The sequence below is a fragment of the Schistocerca americana genome, chromosome 5, assembly GCF_021461395.2.
Source record: "Schistocerca americana isolate TAMUIC-IGC-003095 chromosome 5, iqSchAmer2.1, whole genome shotgun sequence".
NCBI classification, from domain to species: domain Eukaryota; kingdom Metazoa; phylum Arthropoda; class Insecta; order Orthoptera; family Acrididae; genus Schistocerca; species Schistocerca americana.
Window position 1 is genome coordinate 656,067,964 of NC_060123.1, and position 20,267 is coordinate 656,088,230.

General features: G+C 39.6%; 1 protein-coding gene across 1 annotated transcript in view; it reads right to left on the reverse strand.

Annotated features, from left to right (window-relative positions):
* The window catches only part of LOC124616613, a 282,672-nt gene that overhangs the window by 95,936 nt on the left and 166,469 nt on the right, over positions 1-20,267 (reverse strand). The window contains exon 9 of the mRNA XM_047144936.1: positions 5,978-6,108. Coding sequence (XP_047000892.1) covers positions 5,978-6,108 — 131 coding nt within the window. The remainder of the gene's footprint in view (positions 1-5,977; positions 6,109-20,267) is intronic.

A 20,267-nucleotide genomic window follows, 5' to 3' on the forward strand; every position in this document is an offset into this window, starting at 1 on the left:
AGTGTTACATAGTTTAGGTTAGCATCTCACTTTTGTAAAGCAGAAAAGGAGAAAGGAGGAGCTGCCACACTCATCAGGAATTGCCGTAAATTTAAAAACACAGACATTCATAAATTTTGCCTAGTGCAGCACATGGAAGTAAGTGCAACAGAAGTAGAATTTCATAATAAATCTTTCAAAATAGAAAGTGCATATTGAGCACCTGCAGGTAACATTTATCTGTTCGAAAAGATTCTTGTAGCTCTACTAGCCTGTTTAACAACCAAAAACAATGAAATAGTGGTTGCTGGTAATGATACATGAATTTTCTTAAAAACTCTCCCGGTAAGAATTTATTAGAGTAACACTATCATTAAACTTAATTGCTACCATAAACATCCCAACTAGGGTTGCTAATTGCTCACAAATAGTTATTGATAATACATTTATAGAAAGATCTAATGAACAAAATTATATTACAAAACCAATAGTCAATGGTCTCTCAGACCATGACATGCAGTTCCTTTGGTAAATGTTCATACTGACAGGGATGTAAAATCTACTAAGAATGAATTCAAGAGAGTTGTCAGTAAACCAGAAATTGATTATTTTGGGACACTCCTCAAAAACATGAACTGGAGTGATGTATACAGTGCTCATGATATGAACAAAACATACAACACTTTTATTATAATGTACTTGCATTATTCAAATACTTTTTTCACTGAAAATTACCCAGATTAGACAAAAATCTAGGAAGAAAGCATGGATAACTACAGAAATATATGTACCTTGTGAAACCAAAAGGAAACACTATCTGTCAATCAGAAACAGTGTTAGCACATTACAAGACATACTGCAAAATGTTAGAAACAGCAATACAAACACCCAAGCAAATGCATTATGAGAAAAAGATGATCACATCAGATAACAAAATAAAGACAATATGAGATGTAGAGAAGGAGTGGACTGGTATAACTAGCCATGAAGAGGGGCAAATAGCATTAAGAGTTAATGACACATTGGTAACAGATGTGTGCAGTGCCGCTAAACTTTTTAACACTTACTGAAAAAATGGGGTTGTCCGGATTAGTTAATTCTCCTATGCAGTACCTCAAATCAGACATTACACACAACTTCACTAACATGCATATGACCCTCACTACCCCAGCAGATGTTAGGTCCACAATAAAATCATTAAATTGACAAAAAAAAAATCTAGTGGTCATAATAAAATACAAACAAAGTCCATTTAAAAGTGTGCTTTTGAATTTAGTAATGGCTGCCTGTGTAACCAGTCATTTATCAGTGGAATGTCTCCCGAATGACTGAAACAGTCTGATATTAAGCCTTTGTTTAAGAAAGGGGATAAATAAATACCACCAAATGTCAATGTTGTCAGTGGAATACTATGCTTAATTTCATTTCATAATGTCAAAATGTCAAAGGGGATTTTTTTTGAATAATTCATTGAGCCAAGCTAAAGTTTTCAAGGTCAAAAAAAATGTAATAAGACTTATTTGTCATGTGAATTCAAGAACATCCTGCAGAGGGCTGTTTAGGGAACTAGGGATATTAATACTGCATCCCAGTATATTTATTTCTAGATGGAATTTGTTATTAAAAATATATTTCTTCTTCAAATAAACAGTTCAGTCCATGGAATCAAAACTAGAAATAAGAATAATCTTCATAAAGATTTAGACACTTACTTTGGTCCCAAAAGGTGTCCATTATTGAGGAACACACATTTTCAATAATTTTCAAGCAACCACAAAAAGCTTAACTATCAATAAAATTTAGTTTAAGAGGAGCCTAAAGGATTTATTGGTGGCCAATTCCTACATGACTGATGAATTTCTTAGTAGAAGCAACTGTTGTGTGAATGTGTTTGTTACTGATCATATCAAATAATGCAAGTAATAATACAACTGAACTTTTGTACAAATCCAGTGCAGTAACGTGATCTTTGTAAATAAATGATTTAGAAATGATTTTTCTATTTAGTGTTTATTACCTCACAAATGAAAATACAGGGTGTGATCAAAAATAACAGGAATTTTTGTTTTCCTAAAGAATCTTTATTTTATCAGCATCAATTTTTTCCCCTTCAAACCAATCCCACTCAGATATAAAACACTTGTTACAGCACTTTTTCCAATCTTGGAAGCACTTCTGGAACTCACTTTTAGTTTTGATGTACAGCTCCTTCAGTGATTCAGTTTTTATCTCATCAACGGTGTCAAAATGACATCTTTTCATGGTTCTCTTGGGAGCAGATAGAAGTCACAGGGGGCTATGTTCAGCAAATACAGTGGCTAAGACAGCATAATGATTTTGTTTTTTGCCAAAAAATTATGAACAAGGATGGATGTGTAAATGGAAGTATTATTATGATAAAATTTCCACAAGTTGTTTTTCCACAATTTTTGTCACTTTCTTCAGATTGCTTCACACAAAAGGCACACAACTTCCAGGTAGCAGTCCTTATTGACCGTATGACAATTAGGCAGGAACTCATGATGCACTGGGAAAACAGTGAGAAGAACCTCCACATTTGATCAATGTTGTTGATTTTTTTCTGTTATTGCCTCTTTAGGCAGTTTCCATTGGGACGATTGGTCCTCGGTTTTGATGTCATACCCACATACCCATATTTCAGCATCTGCTATAACCTTCTTTAGAAGTTCTGTATCATTGTCGACTTCATTCAGCAATTCCTGGGCAATGTGTACATGATGTCAGTTTTGGTCAAAACTCAATAATTTCAGAACAACCTTTTCTGCTACAGACTTCATGCCCAAAACATCTGAAAAAATTGCTTCACATGAGCCAAATGATATGCTGACATCGTGAGCAACCTCTTTGATGGTGATTCAGATCCATTTTCTTTACTTCTTCCACACTGTCATCAGTAAATGATATGTTAGGGCATCCAGGGCAGATGTCATCTATGACATCTTTTTGACCCTTTCTGAAATGTTTATATCACTCATAAACTTTTGTCTTACTCATATTAGACTCACCGAAGACCACAGTCAACTTTATAGTTGCGATGCTGCACTTTACTCCATTTTTTCAAGGAAAAATTTAATGCAAATTCTTAGATCCATATTTTTTGAAAGTAAAAATTCCCTTAGCACTCAAAAACACATATAACCTTTACAACTGTCAACATTAAACTATATATTCAAAACAACTGAAAATGCAAACATACACCAGAAACATGTATACCGACAAGTTTAAAAAAATTGAAAAGCTAATGTGTTAAGCCCACAAAATTTAAAATTCCTGTTATTTTTTTAATCCAATTCATATGTGTAATTTTTTTTAACTCATTCCACATCCATCTGTAAAAGATACTTTAACATATTTGACTCTTATTGTATGTATTTATTGTGTGTTTTTGTTTTTCCGACATTTTCTTCATCCTGGAGGATCTCATCACTATGAATCAATTGGAACACAAAGTACCTCTAATCATGGATAATTTAATAAAGAGGCTCAATTCAGCATGTTATGTCCATAGAAGCATCTCTTGCAGTGTTTACACAAACACAAGAGTGTTGGCTAATTTAGCATGTTTTTGCTCCTTGTTATCTAATGGAATTATCTTTATTCAGCAGTTCTGATCAATAAGAGTATTATGTAAAACATAACTGTACGTATGGAAAAATAATTTTTAAGGATTTGGGAATTCTTAGATACGCTTTGCATTACAGCTAGTGAAAGTCTTCATTGCTGCAATAAAAATCAGTTCAGCTTGACTGTGATCCAAAGAGCACAAGACATGTACATAATTTCTATATAGACTTTGTATCCTTTACTGAGTTTCAGAGTGAAGTAATGTAGTATGGTGTAGAGGTATTCATCAAGTTTCCAGTTAAAATAAAGCAAGAATTTGTGAATCCCAACAGGTTCAAAAGAAAATTAAAGACATAATTCACTAGCTAATCTTTCTGCAAATTATGTGATTAGCTCAATTCAACAACTGAAAAGTTCTGTTAGCTACATGGCATGTAGTAGTGTTTGTTGTAATGCTACATGACCAGTAGTAAAGTATCACAAAGAGGACTCAGGTGCTTACAAATGCAGATAATTATTTTCTTTAAAAAATACCTAAGTAATGAAGTAAACAATAAGCTAACAATAGCAGATAATCAGCATCAGTTTAATGTAACTGAGGAGGCAGCAATTTATTTTCTTTTCCAAACTTATAGCATTCCTTTTTTAAATTTATTGACTAAATTTGCCTGGCATAAGCAGCAATAGCATTAAATGGTATAGCAATAGTTCCTTTTTAGTTAAGTATACAGATTACGTTTTTATGATTTGCTTATCTCTTGTTAATGATAAGCTACCTTTACTCACTCCACATCCCTGAAAGTGTTATATCCTAGCCAGTAATGCCACCCGAGCCCGCTGCCAAAAGGTTGGCAGCATCAAAGTTCGGACGCCGTCCGCATAAGCAGCGCCAGCGAGACAGGAAATCGCCGCAAGTCTGCGCGCGCCACCGCTGGCTTCTGGGTTCTTAAGCGCTGGAGTCGCGAGCGCTAACAGTTCTGTATTCGCTGCTCAGTTGTATACTCGCCACCGAATTGTGTACTTACTAGTCAGTTGTGTGTTCATCGCAGCAGAGTTGTTGTTTGTCGTCAGCCGACGCTGACCTAGCCGCACCGGCTCGAACTAGACAGATCTCTGTAGACACGGAGTCCAATACTGTGTTCTGTATCTTCGTTAATAAAGATAAGTACCGACTTTTATTTAATCAGAGTATTTGGGTTTTCATCTTTCTGTTCACTATTCCAGCGGACCGGTCGACCCGCTATTAAAGGTGTGGCGGTGACTTCGTAAGCCGTTTCTACAGCGAATTGCTTGTCGCTACGAACACCGCCACAAAAGAAAGATATCATCTTTGATGAAATTTACAGAATACGAAAAAATAATTAACATCTTTATATCAGATTTTCTTCAAATTTTTGTGTATTTCCTAGATTTATCAGTTTGATAGATCAGCATTAGTCATAATTGCTTGTTAGCACATTTTACCAAAGTAGTCTGCTGTCCCTGATTCTGGTTATTAATGCATCATTTTACTTATTTCACATGCCTGTTGTTTGGCCTCCATCATGTGCTTTATATTATGTGTTTTGCAAATGAATTTAAAAAAAAAAGAAGGAACAAAAAAGAAACTAAAGAAACTATTTGAACTACCTGTGTCATATCTGTCCCCTTTGTCACTCTCTTTCTGTCTCTCCATTCTTATTCTAGCACTAAAGTCTCCTAGTTCCAGTTTTCCTTCCTTCTTTTTATTTTATTTTTTTTACATGATTCTTACTGCCACAAGCTTATCAAAGTATTTTTTGCAGATGTTAATATCGAAACTGTCCGAAGATGCATGTGTTGCAGATCTGATTATTTCATGACTGTGTTCCATTAATAAAATAATATTATATTTTATTCTAGTGTTTTTAAGAATAACACTAACATCGTTACCACTAATATCACTAAAAATAATAATATTAATAAATAATAACAAAACAATATGTGAGGAGTATATCATTATCAGCCATCAAAATATGAAAATTTGGAGTAAATTCCCAAAAGTGTGACATATGGATAGAATTTATAATCTGTGTGTGTGTGTGTGTGTGAGTGTGTGTGAGTGTGAGTGTGTGTGAGTGTGTGTGAGAGTGTGTGAGAGAGAGAGTGTGTGAGTGAGAGAGAGAGTGTGTGAGAGAGAGAGAGTGCGAGAGAGAGAGAGAGAGAGAGAGAGAGAGAGAGAGAGAGAGAGTGTGTGTGTGTGTGTGTGTGTGTGTGTGTGTGTGTGTGTGTGTGAGAGAGAGAGAGAGAGAGAGAGAGAGAAAGAGAGAGAGAGAGAGAGAGAGAGAGAGAGAGAGAGAGAGAGTGAGTGTGTGAGAGAGAGAGAGAGAGAACAATAAATTACTACAATTTTTTTATATGAAATGTAAGTCCCAAGTTCAAGTGTTATGCTTACCCCTCTGCTCTATCTGCCAAATCCTGAAAAATGTAATCAAAATACTCGGTGGAATAAATTTGAACCAATTGCTCTCCAATTGATTCATGGTAGTCATCCACAAGATTCATGAACAGTTTTTTCCAGTCAATCTGTAATGCATATTACTGGTGAGAAATAAACACATGATGGAATAGGTAAGAACATACATGAAACACTTAATTCAATACCGTACCATTAAGCATTCATATGAAAATTCTAGCATACGGTATTTTATACGTATCAGAAAATTCCTCTGACTGATGAGACTTTCTAGAGGATCAATTTCGCTACCAGTATCATATAATTTATACATTTCTTATCTGTGAAAATGTTCAATGAATGTAAAATATTTGTAATATGGGTACAGAAAATATACTCAACAAAATGTGGCACATGGAAGCACTTAATATTAGGTACTTTCAGACCAAATGCTCCTTCTTTCAAAACTGGAAAGTTTATGCCTTCTCGTGTGTTCATGTCAACTGTTGATTGGTGCACAAGTTTTTCACTATCTGCGTTATAAATATTTTCAGTCTGCCAATCACTTTCATAAATATGCCCTTGTGACTTCTAACTGTCCTGGTGTTGCCCCTTTTTGGTCATTTATTATTTGAAATAATCACACTTTTTCTGCTTTTTGTCCCAGCTGGTTCGCTTCTATCATCTATATTGCCTCTACAGTATCAATCAGACAATCCAATTATTAAAGTTTCAGTATTACAAAGAAACAGAAATGCTTGCCAATAATTACCTTCATGAGGTGCAATTTCTAACATTGCTGATAAAAATCACTTACAGAACAAGATACCAATAATCGATTTTCAAATTATATGTTAATTTTTAGTGAGAACATCATGAATTTACTTCAACTTCGAAGATAGATATAAGTATGCTTATTGGTCAAACTGTCTTGTACTAATTTTACCACTACTGTCAGTTCATATAAAGTTTCTCATAAATTCTAACTGTCCCTTCAGATTCACAAACTATTCTACCTCAGGTAGTGTTGCACACTATCTTCTCGGATCATGCATTGCTGCATCCTTCATGAAATTCATGCAATTTTACTAACTTTCCTTACCAGATTCAGAATTCATGCAATTATTTGCTGCTGATCTTCCCACCCTTCATTTTCACATTCAACAAAAAATTGATTCAATTTTTCCCATTTATTTACAGTCATGACCTTAGAGTTTTACCAGTTCTGATCATTAGCTCTCTTCTCCCATTCCAATGAATCCCATCAGTGATTCTATTGTTGATGGTGATGATATTTGGTTTGTGGGGCACTCAACTGCACGTTATCAGCACCCATACAAATTTCCAATATTTTCACAGACAGCCACACCACTTTTGTCAAATGATGATGAGGACAACAGAAATACTCATTCCCTGAGTGGAGAAAATCCCCATCCCACCCAGGAATCAAACTCAGGACCCTATGATCCAGAGGCAACAACACTAGCCACTGAACATAACCCGTGGATGTGATTCTATTATTCTATGATTGAAGATCGTGGCTTGTATAGGAACGAAAGAAAGAAAGAAAACAGGATGTGCATAAACTGTAGTGATGAAACTGAAAAGTTAAGTGATCATATAAATAGTCTTAACTAAACACTAATTTCCTAATGAGTGATATGAAAAATCTTACATCTGAAAAGTATGAACCATCAGCACTATGAAAATCATGTACACTTCCATTTATAGCAAAACTTGTTCAAATACAAACATGAAGTAACTACAGATTGTAAAGCTTGAACTGTTTTCACCACAAGCATCACATAAACTTCCATGTAATAACCAAACTCATCCAAATAACTGAACAACAATTACTACTGAAACAAATGATAGTGATAAATGTGAAAGTGTGATGGCAACAAATACTGTAAAGAATGCAGTGGCAGGACAAATGAAAAACTTGAAAACCAGTGACAACAGAACCAAGATTCCACTGGATAGAATGTACAGTGTTCTTCTCTTAACCCTCTTAATACTAATGTATTTTCAATAGCATGTATTAGTGAGTTGAGGGGGAGATACTTTACGTCCACCACATTTTTTAAATTGTTATTGATTTACATTGATAACAGATGTTTTAAAGAGGTAATGATGTGGATGTAGGACCCAAAACTTGAAAATACCTTTTAGCACCCCCTTAGAAATGTTGACACACTTTCAGTAATGCATACTACCAGAGGGGGGGAGGGAAGGGGTGTTCTGTGACCAGAACAAAAATTTAAAAACACACAAATTTCATTAATTATTTTTAACTTTTACCAACAACATAATTTTTAAAGAGATGCTGATGCATAAATAGGGTCTTGAACCTCAAAATACTGACTATAACATTCATTGTGAGAGGGGAAGGAAGAGGAGTGAAAGTGGTGAGGCTTAAGGAAAGGGACAGAGTTTGGAGAGGTCTACCAGAACCCTGGATCAAGGCAGAGTTACCATATGGAATGAGAAGGAAAGACTGATCGTTGGGCTGCACTCTGCACTGGATGACATTTTAAAACCTGAGAGCTTAAACATGGAAGATACGATAATATGCAAGACAGAGATTACTGCCAAAACATCGTGCATGAGTTAATAAGAGCAGAAAGCTACATGCACTGTATGTGATAGATCCCTATTCCAAATCCCAAGCCACTTCCCTGAATGTTGATCTCATCCTCATCAAAGGTCAGCTAAAACTTCTGTTCACATTAAACCTGCTGATACAGAACAGTAATTACATTTTGACAGTTGCTATCCTTTCCATGTCAAACATTCCTTCCCATACAGCCTTGTCAGTCAACACAAACATATTTGCTCAGATGCAGACTCTTTAAAGTAACACAACACCATTCTCATCTCAGCCTTAGGATGTATACTAGCAACACACAATATCCTGTTGCAGAGCGTGCTCTACAATATGACAATTATGACTGCGATGCTTGTTTCACCACACATGTCATCTGTGTTCTTCCCCCAGACAACAGTTTCTCAGAACTCTGCAGGTGGAAACTGGAGCTACAACATGTCTGTAGTTCTCATCTCTCATCTGGCCTTAATTTATATTAATTTCTTTGATCTCAGCATTTCTTCACAGCAATTATTCCTTTCTTCACTTCCTTTTATTCTTCCATTCAAATCTCACACAGGGATGCCTCCAAAAATTAGTCTTTCCTTCTTGTCCTGTCCGGTAAGCCTCCCCTGTCCCAAGGTTCTACATGAATTTTCTGAACTCTACCAATTTTCCTAAACCTCGCTAGTTCTTTTCCTTCACCCCTCTTCCTTTCACTTCAACCCCTCTGCCAAAAGAAAGAGCCACTGGCTCCAAAATCTTGCAAACTTTAATACCTGCCACCACTTGATGAGTAGATTTTTTATCTATCCAATTATATTATGTTTTCAGAAATTGATTATTTTCATTGATATACGAGTATTAGCCCAAATGGCAATCATTCCTTCTTATGGAACTCCCTTGTCAGTCATTGTTCTCATCTATCTTGTTCAAACTGTTGTCTGTTTTCTACCTTATGTGCTAGTCCACTCATTTGTTTATCTGCACCATATAATTAATCAACATCTTACCCCTACATAATTTCTAGCACTGCTTTCCATGCATGTAGATGGGTCCATTGTTATTTACAATTTTGCATATAACAATTTGTTTACATTTTCATTGCCATAGGGTCTGCAGCTGCTATGAGTTTTTTGAAAGATTTCATGATGCCTTCAGCTCCCATTCTCTTTATTTCATGTACGATTGTACAGTTTCGGCCTTAGACCATTTTCAAGTATTTTATGGATGATTTTTTAGTAGTAAAGTATGCCACATATGTCACTGCTCCTATGACTCCATGTTATGCTCATAAAATAAATCTGAGATGTTTTACACTCTTTTAGGAGCAGATTTATTTTGAGCAGTTGTTTCAAAACAAAAATAACACTTTCAGCCCTAAACCTGCATTTAATTAATCTGCATTGATGAAGGACCTACTTTCCTTCACACGTAATGTCAACTGGATACATTATATTGCAATCCAATCCCGAAACCATTCCAACAGCAACCAAGATATTAAACCCTGCCTTGAGCAGTTCTGACCAAAATCCCAACTTGATCCACCACCACTACCTCAAAATCATCCCTTACAAGTCTTCAAGGAATTCCTCACATCCAACATTGTTTCACAACCCTTTCTCAGGTTCCTACAACATGACTCTAACCTATCCTCTGTAGAACTCCAGGCCCTTCATTCCCTAAAAGCTGATGACTCTATCATTATCCTCTCAGCGGACAACAAATCTACCTCTGTGGCACCTGAGCAATGGGAGTATCCTCTTAAGATCCACAAACACAATCACCCTGGCCATCTCATAGTTGCTGCTTTCAAAGCACCCAATTAACATATATCTGCCTTAGTTGATCAAAACATGTAATCCATAGTACAAAGACTTCCCTCTTATGTTAAAAACACCACATTGATGCCATCTCCCTCCATACCAACATCCCACATGTACATGGTCTGTCTGCTGCTAAATACACTCCTGGAAATGGAAAAAAGAACACATTGACACCGGTGTGTCAGACCCACCATACTTGCTCCGGACACTGCGAGAGGGCTGTACAAGCAATGATCACATGCACGGCACAGCGGACACACCAGGAACCGCGGTATTGGCCGTCGAATGGCGCTAGCTGCGCAGCATTTGTGCACCGCCGCCGTCAGTGTCAGCCAGTTTGCCGTGGCATACGGAGCTCCATCGCAGTCTTTAACACTGGTAGCATGCCGCGACAGTGTGGACGTGAACCGTATGTGCAGTTGACGGACTTTGAGCAAGGGCGTATAGTGGGCATGCGGGAGGCCAGGTGGACGTACCGCCGAATTGCTCAACACGTGGGGCGTGAGGTCTCCACAGTACATCGATGTTGTCGCCAGTGGTCGGCGGAAGGTGCACGTGCCCGTCGACCTGGGACCGGACCGCAGCGACGCACGGATGCACGCCAAGACCGTAGGATCCTACGCAGTGCCGTAGGGGACCGCACCGCCACTTCCCAGCAAATTAGGGACACTGTTGCTCCTGGGGTATCGGCGAGGACCATTCGCAACCGTCTCCATGAAGCTGGGCTACGGTCCCGCACACCGTTAGGCCGTCTTCCGCTCACACCCCAACATCGTGCAGCCCGCCTCCAGTGGTGTCGCGACAGGCGTGAATGGAGGGACGAATGGAGACGTGTCGTCTTCAGCGATGAGAGTCGCTTCTGCCTTGGTGCCAATGATGGTCGTATGCGTGTTTGGCGCCGTGCAGGTGAGCGCCACAATCAGGACTGCATATGACCGAGGCACACAGGGCCAACACCCGGCATCATGGTGTGGAAAGCGATCTCCTACACTGGCCGTACACCACTGGTGATCGTCGAGGGGACACTGAATAGTGCACGGTACATCCAAACCGTCATCGACCCATCGTTCTACCATTCCTAGACCGGCAAGGGAACTTGCTGTTCCAACAGGACAATGCACGTCCGCATGTATCCCGTGCCACCCAACGTGCTCTAGAAGGTGTAAGTCAACTACCCTGGCCAGCAAGATCTCCGGATCTGTCCCCCATTGATCATGTTTGGGACTGGATGAAGCGTCGTCTCACGCGGTCTGCATGTCCAGCACGAACGCTGGTCCAACTGAGGCGCCAGGTGGAAATGGCATGGCAAGCCGTTCCACAGGACTACATCCAGCATCTCTACGATTGTCTCCATGGGAGAATAGCAGCCTGCATTGCTGCGAAAGGTGGATATACACTGTACTAGTGCCGACATTGTGCATGCTCTGTTGCCTGTGTCTATGTGCCTGTGGTTCTGTCAGTGTGATCATGTGATGTATCTGACCCCAGGAATGTGTCAATAAAGTTTCCCCTTCCTGGGACAATGAATTCACGGTGTTCTTATTTCAATTTCCAGGAGTGTATCTCCTCAGTCAGTGCCCATCTGATTCCAGACCTATGACATCCTTCCTGGTCACCTTAATCAACTTTATACTTACCAGCAACTACATTACCTCTGAAGGGCAGATATACAGACAGATCAGGGGCACAGCCATGGGGACCAAGATGGCTCCTTCCTATGCCACACATTTCATGGGTTGCTTAGATGGGGTTTTTCTGGGATCCATAAGCCTTCAGTCCTGGCCTGGTTTAGATACATTGGTGACATCTTTGCCATATGGACTCATGGTGCTGTTGACATGTTAAAATTCTTGGAATCTCTAAATACATTTTCCACAGTTAACAAACAACTATGAAAACTATTCAGGCTTTGTGAAGGATTTTCTCCATGGAATGATTGCCAAAATCAGTAGTCACAGACAATGGCACACAATTTTCATCTCACAAGTTGAAATCTTTTTGTGATAGAAATGGCATTTCTCATTTCAACACCACACAATTTCAGTCTGAACCCAATGGACATGATGAATGATTTGTGCATAAGTTAAGTCTCAGATGACATATCTCATTCAGCAGAATAGCAAGAGAAATAATTTATTAGTATTTATTTCTTAGTATAGAGCCACTACACATCCAGCTGGAAAATTAAATGGGAGACCACATCATAATTAGTCAATTTAAAAGTGACTCATGCATCCACAGACTAAAACCTTTTTTTATAAAAAAATTAATGATCAGGTACTCATTATAAGATAAAAATGTCAAAACAAATCATGGCTACCAGGCAAAGACATACAGCAGCTCAGAGGTGTCATGCCTAAAGTTATAACTCCTAATGTTGCCACATTGCACCACAGATATAAAATGAGGCTGCAATGCACTTGTACACATACAAGTAGTACACCTATGTTGTTCTCTTTTTTAGGCTCACAAGATGACTTCACTGTACCCAACCATCTTGAGGACCAACTGATGTAGCTAGCAGCCACTCCTAGCTTCGCCTCTGGCTATGGGAACAAACTACAGCCAACTGACAACACTCATATGTGGATGTTGTGCCTCCTGAAAAATGCATGGAAACTGGCATGTCATTCGCTAGACTGACAATCCACTCACTAGACATTGGTCATTCATGAATGGTCATCATAACTGCCATCTGCGTCACGTCTGCTGTGCAGCGAGCTACGTTAATTTAAGTATTAACTGTATTTTTCTTACTTGTCACTTCTTCTTCTGTGTGTTTTTGCTTTTAGGAAGCTTTAATTGTCGAGTGCTAGTAATAGTGTTCCATAGATTGCATGTTTGTTTTGAATACAGTCAGAGAGAGTCCCTTTAGTCAGCCATAGTGCCAGTCGTACTAGTGTTTGTTTTGAATACAGTCCAAAGACAGGTAGTGCTATTTTCATTGTTTTCTACAAGAAGTGTCTAGTAACCACAGTTTAGTCAACTGTCAGCTGCCTTTAGTGAATTAGCAGTCTAGTTAAAAGTTGATTAACTCTCTACAGTAAATTGATTTCTTAGGATGGATAGGATGTGTGACTGCTGTGTACGGACGCAGGAGGAGCTGGCCACTGTTATCGAACAGCTGAACGTGTTGATGGCCGCGGTCAGCCATCTTCAGGCTGCTGCTTCAGAGTGTAGCAGCAGTGGGGAGTCTGGTGTGTCATATGGTACACCCCAGGTGTTACATGCTTCACCCACTGTCCCTGCTGTCGAGACATCTTCGAGGGTACCGGTCACAGTTGGGCCACCCTCTCCCCAAGGGGAGTGGCAGGTTCAGTGGCGTTCGCGGCACACGAGGCGGAGGGTCAATGTGGAGGCTGGCTGTGTGGCATCGCCCACTCTGCCTGTGAGTGGACATGTGACCGCTCCTTCAGCAAGGTCCGAGCAGGCACAGAGGGGAGGGGGGGGGGGGGGGGGGGGGGGTTATTAGTGATTGGGGGCTCCAACATTAGGGGGGTGATAGAGCCCCTTAGGGAAATAGCAGAAAGGTCAGGGAAGAAGGCCAGTGTTCACTCTGTCTGCTTGCCGGGGGGTCTCATCCGAGATGTGGAGGAGGCCCTGCCGGCGGCGATAGAGAGCACTGGGTGCACCCGACTGCAAATTGTTGCTCATGTTGGCACCAATGACTCCTGCTGTCTGGGTACAGAGGTCATCCTCAGTTCATACAGGCAGTTGGCAGAGTTGGTGAAGGTGGAAAGCCTCGCTTGCGTGGTGGAATCTGAGCTAACTATTTGTAGTATTGTTCCCAGAACCGATCGTGGTCCTCTGGTTTGGAGCCAAGTGGAAGGCTTAAACCAGAGGCTCAGACGATTCTGCGGAGATCTGGGGTGCAAATTTCTTGATCTCCACTATCGGGTGGAGAAATGTAGGGTCCCCCTGAATAGGTCAGGCGTGCACTACATGCAGGAAGTGGCTACAAGGGTAGCGGAGTATGTGTGGAGTGAACATGTGGGTTTTTTAGGTTAGATAATTCCCTCCCTAGGCCCGACAAGACACCTCCTGAGACGCGGCAAGGTAGGAGTAGGCAAAATGCAACAGGGAATAACAACATTAATGTACTAATAGTAAACTGCAGGAGCATCTATAGAAAGGTCCCAGAACTGCTCTCATTAATAAACCGTCACAATGCCCACATAGTACTAGGGACAGAAAGTTGGCTGAAACCAGATGTAAACAGTAATGAAATTCTAAACCCAGATTGGAATGTATACCGCAGAGACAGGCTGGACACTGAAGGGGCAGGCATGTTTATAGCAATAAGAAGTGCAATAGTATTGAAGGACATTGACGGAGATCCAAAATGTGAAATAATTTGGGTGAAGGTCATGGTTAAAGCAGGCTCAGACATGATAATTGGATGTCTCTATAGGCCCCCTGGCTCAGCAGCTGTTGTGGCTGAGCACCTGAAGGATAATTTGGAAAATATTTCAAGTAGATTTTCCCACCATGTTATAGTTCTGGGTGGAGATTTTAATTTGCCAGGTATACACTGGGAGACTCAAACATTCATAACAGGTGGCAGGGACAAAGAATCCAGTGAAATTTTTTTAAGTGCTTTATCTGAAAACTACCTTGAGCATTTAACAGAGTACCAACTCAAGGTGATAACATATTAGACCTTCTGGTGACAGACAGACCCAAACTATTTGAAACAGTTAATGCAGAACAGGGAATCAGTGATCATTAAGCAGTTACAGCATCAGTGATTTCAGCCGTAAATAGAAATATTAAAAAGGTAGGAAGATTTTTCTGTTTATCAAAAGTTACAAAAAGCAGATTTCAGAGTACCTGACAGCTCAACACAACAGTTTTGTCTCAAGTACAGATAGTGTTGAGGATCAGTGGACAAAGTTCAAAACCATCGTACAATATGCGTTAGATGAGTATATGCCAAGCAGGATCATAAGAGATGGAAAAGAGCCACCATGGTACAACAACTGAGTTAGGAAACTGCTGTGGAAGCAAAGGTAACTTCACAGCAAACATAAACATAGCCAAAGCCTTGCAGACAAACAAAAATTACGCGAAGCAAAATGTAGTGTGAGGAGGGGTATGCTAGAGGCGTTCAATGAATTTGAAAGTAAAGTTCTATGTACTGACTTGGCAGAAAATCCTAAGAAATTTTGGTCTTATGTCAAAGCGGTAGGTGGATCAAAACAGAACGTCCAGACACTCTGTGACCAAAATGGTACTGAAACAGAGGATGACAGACTAAAGGCCGAAATACTAAATGTCTCTTTCCAAAGCTCTTTCACAGAGGAAGACTGCACTGTAGTTCCTTCTCTAGATTGTCGCACAGATGACAAAATGGTAGATATCAAAATAGATGACAGAGGGATAGAGAAACAATTAAAATCGCTCAAAAGAGGAAAGACCACTGGACCTGATGGGATACCGGTTCGATTTTACACAGAGTACGTGAAGGAACTTGCTCCCCCCCCCCTCCCCCCCCTCCCCCCCTCACCCCCCCCCCCCCCACCAAATCCCTTCTTGCAGCGGTGTACTGTAGGTCTCTAGAAGATTGTAGCGTTCCAAAGGACTGGAAGAGAGCACAGGTCATCCCCATTTTCAAGAAGGGATGTCAAACAGATGTGCAGAACTATAGACCTATATCTCTAACGTCTATCAGTTGTAGAATTTTGGAACACGTATTATGTTAGAGTATAATAACTTTTCTGGAGACTAGAAATCTACTCTGTAGGAATCAGCATGGGTTTCGAAAAAGATGATTGTGTGAAACCCAGCTCATGCTATTAGTCCACGAGACTCAGAGGCCCATAGACACGGGTTCCCAGGTAGATGCCATGTTTCTTGACTTCCGCAAGGCGTTCGATACAGTTCTCCACAGTCGTTTAATGAACAAAGTAAGAGCATATGGACTATCAGACCAATTGTGTGATTGGATTGAAGAGTTCCTAGATAATAGAACGCACCATGTCATTCTCAATGGAGAGAAGTCTTCCGAAGTAAGAGCGATTTCAGGTGTGCCGCAGGGGAGTGTCGTAGGACAGTTGCTATTCACAATATACATAAATGACCTTGTGGATGACATCGAAAGTTCACTGAGGCTTTTTGTGGTATATCAAGAGGTTGTAACAATGGAAAATTGTACTGAAATGCAGAAGGATCTGCAGCAAATTGAGGCATGGTGCAGGGAATGGCAATTGAATCTCAATGTAGACAAGTGTAATGTGCTGCAAATACATAGAAAGAAAGATCCCTTATCATTTAGCTACAATATAGCAGGTCAGCAACTGGAAGCAGTTAATTCCATAAATTATCTGGGAGTATGCATTAGGAGTGATTTAAAATGGAATGATCATATAAAGTTGATCGTCAGTAAAGCAGATGCCAGACTGAGATTCATTGGAAGAATCCTAAGGAAATGCAATCTGAAAACAAAGGAAGTAGGTTACAGTACGCTTGTTTGCCCACTGCTTGAATACTGCTCAGCAGTGTGGGATCCGTACCAGATAGGGTTGATAGAAGAGATGGAGAAGATCCAACGGAGAGCAGCGCGCTTCGTTACAGGAACATTTAGTAATCGCAAAAGCATTACAGAGATGATAGATAAACTCCAGTGGAAGACCCTGCAGTAGAAATGCTCAGTAGCTCGGTGCGAGCTTTTGTTGAAGTTTCGAGAACATACCTTCACCGAGGAGTCAAGCAGTATATTGCTCCCTCCTACATATATCTTGCGAAGAGACCATGAGGATAAAATCAGAGAGATTAGAGCCCACATAGAGGCATACCGACAATCCTTATTTCCACGAACAATACGAGACTGGAATAGAATGGAGAACCGATAGAGGTACTCAAGGTACCCTCCACCACACACCGTCAGGTGGCTTGCGGAGTATGGATGTAGATGTAGATGTAAATTAATGGATCCTAAAGAATGAATCTAAAGTGAATTAAAGAATTTAATAACAACTCCCAAGGAACAGTCATTCACCATTCACTTCAGTCACTGTCGCCGAGTTCCCAAGAATGGTCATTTGTCATTCACTATGGCCATGGTCAGTTTCATTCCCAGTAACTGTCATTCGTAGTTCACATTGGCTGGTCTCATTTCTTTTTGTACAGCCACTCATTCCAGTTGAACTTTTTCTTATAATTACATACTTCCATAAAAATTAAGTTATATGTAATACATATTTTTCAGGCAACAAAATGAGAAATTGTTTATCTCTTTGTCATTTTGATCAACCATAGAACACATACTTATCACAAGGTAAGTTACTTTTTGTTTGACCAAGTAAAACAGGCAGCCTCCTTTTTTTATCTTTAATAATTTTTTCTGTGTTGTGTTAGAAAGTGTACATAAACCTTGCTTGTCATTTTCACATTTCTCCCAAAAATACAACACAACACTTATGGGGGTTTTTATTTTTGAAGTTTGGTTGCTTCTTTGTGGTGCCCCAGTACAGTTACTTTGCACAAAAAATGAGTGGTGCCTGATGCCAGGTCAGATGGAAAAGGGTAATCAGTGTCTCTCCATTTAAAAAACCTCAGAAAGGCATAAAATTCTATTTACTTTTTATGTCAAAAATATTGTTCAGAAATAGCATTTTAATGAAATACATTTTTACTTTTAATTTTATTATTAATGGCATATTGCTGTATTAACTTTACAAATACAACCTATAGACTTACATTTACTAAGCATGTGAGGGAAATACGATGAGCAAATCACATTTTATTTTAAGCATAATTACTCTTCGATAAAGTCTCTTTTTCCTGATCTGGAACTTTGTGGGGAAACTCTTATACTGAGATACTTGTATGGTTAACTTCTGTTCCTTGTTTTTCTATAATTTATTGATTATAATGTTCCATGACCCCCCCCCCCCCCCCCACAAGAACCATGGGCCTTGCCATTGGCGGGGAGGCTTGCGAGCCTCAACGATACAGATAGCCATACCGTAGGTGCAATTACAATGGAGGGGTATCAGTTGAGAGGCCAGACAAACTTGTGGTTCCTGAAGAGGGGCAACAGCCTTTTCAGTAGTTGCAGGGGCAGCACTCTGGATGACTGACTGATTGGGCCTTACAACACTAACCAAAACGGCCTTGCTGTGCTGGTACTGCAAATGGCTGAAAGCAAGAGGAAACTACAGCTACACTTTATCCTGAGGGCATGCAGCTTTACTGTATGCTTAAATGATGATGGCATCCTCTTGGGTAAAATATTCCAGAGGTAAAATAGTCCCCCATTTGGATCTCCGGGCGGGGACTACTAAGTAGGAGATTGTTATCAGGAAAAAGACAACTGGCGCTCTATGGGTCGGAGAAAGGAATCTCAGATCCCTTAATCAGACAGGTAGATTAAAAAATTTCAAAATTTAATTAAATTTAAAACTGCTACCACAGCAGTATAAGTGTTATGCTGACTAGCTCCACAAGTGATGAAGAGATTGATAAAATGTATGATGAGATAAAAGAAATTATTCAGATAGTGAAGGGAGACTAAAATTTAATAGTAATGTGTGACTGGAATTCGATAGTAGGAAAAGGAAGAGAAGGAAACGTAGTAGGTGAATATGGAATGGGGGTGAGGAATGAAAGAGGAAGCTGCCTGGTAGAATTTTGCACAGAGCATAACTTAATTGTAGCTAACACTTGGTTCAAGAATCATAAGAGAAGGTTGTATACATGGAAGAAGCCTGGAGATACTGACATGTTTCAAATAGATTATATAATGGTCAGAAAAGATTTAGGAACCAGGTTTTAAATTGTAAGACATTTCCAGGGACAGATATGGACTCTGACCACAATCTATTGGTTATGAACTGTAGATTAAAACTAAAGAAACTACAAAAAGGTGGGAATTTGAGAAGATGGGACTTGGATAAACTGACAGAACCAGAGGTTGTACAGAGTTTCAGGGAGAGCATAAGGGAGCAATTGTCACAAGTGGGGGAAAGAAATACAGTAGAAGAAGAATGGGTAGCTCTGAGGGATGAAGTAGTGAAGGCAGCAGAGGATCATGTAGGTAAAAAGATGAGGGATAATAGAAATCCTTGGGTGACAGAAGAGATACCACATTTAATTGATGAAAGGAGAAAATACAAAAATGCAGTAAATGAAGTAGGCAAAAAGGAATATAAACGTCTCAAAAATGAGATCGACAGGAAGTGCAAAATAGCTAAGCAGGGATGGCTAGAGGACAAATGTAAGGATGTAGAGGCGTATATCACTAGGGGTAAGATAGATACTGCCTACAGGAAAATTAAAGAGACCTTTGGACAAAAGAGAACCACTTGCACGAATATCAAGAGCTCAGATGGAAACACAGTTCTAAACAAAGAAGGGAAAGCTGAAAGGTGGAAGGAGTACATAGAGGGTCTATACAAGGGCAATGTTCTTGAGGACAATATTATGGAAATGGAAGAGGATGTAGATGAAGATGAAATGGGAGATATGATACTGCTTGAAAAGTTTGACAGAGCCAGCCCTGACAAAACTCTACCATCTGGTGAGCAAGATGTATGAGACAGGCAACATGTCCTCAGACTTCAAAAAGAATATAATAATTCCATTCCTGAAGAAAGCAGGGGTTGACAGATGTGAAAATTACCGAACTATCAGTTTAATAAGCCACGACTGCAAAATACTAACACGAATTCTTTACAGACGAATGGAAAAACTGGTAGAAGCCAATCTCAGGGAAGATCAGTTTGGATTCCATAGAAATGTTGGAATATGTGAGGCAATACTGACCCTACGACTTATCTGAGAAAATAGATTAAGGAAAGGCAAACCTACGTATCTAGCATTTCTAGACTTAGGAAAAGCTTTTGACAATGTTGCCTGGAATACTCTCTTTCAAATT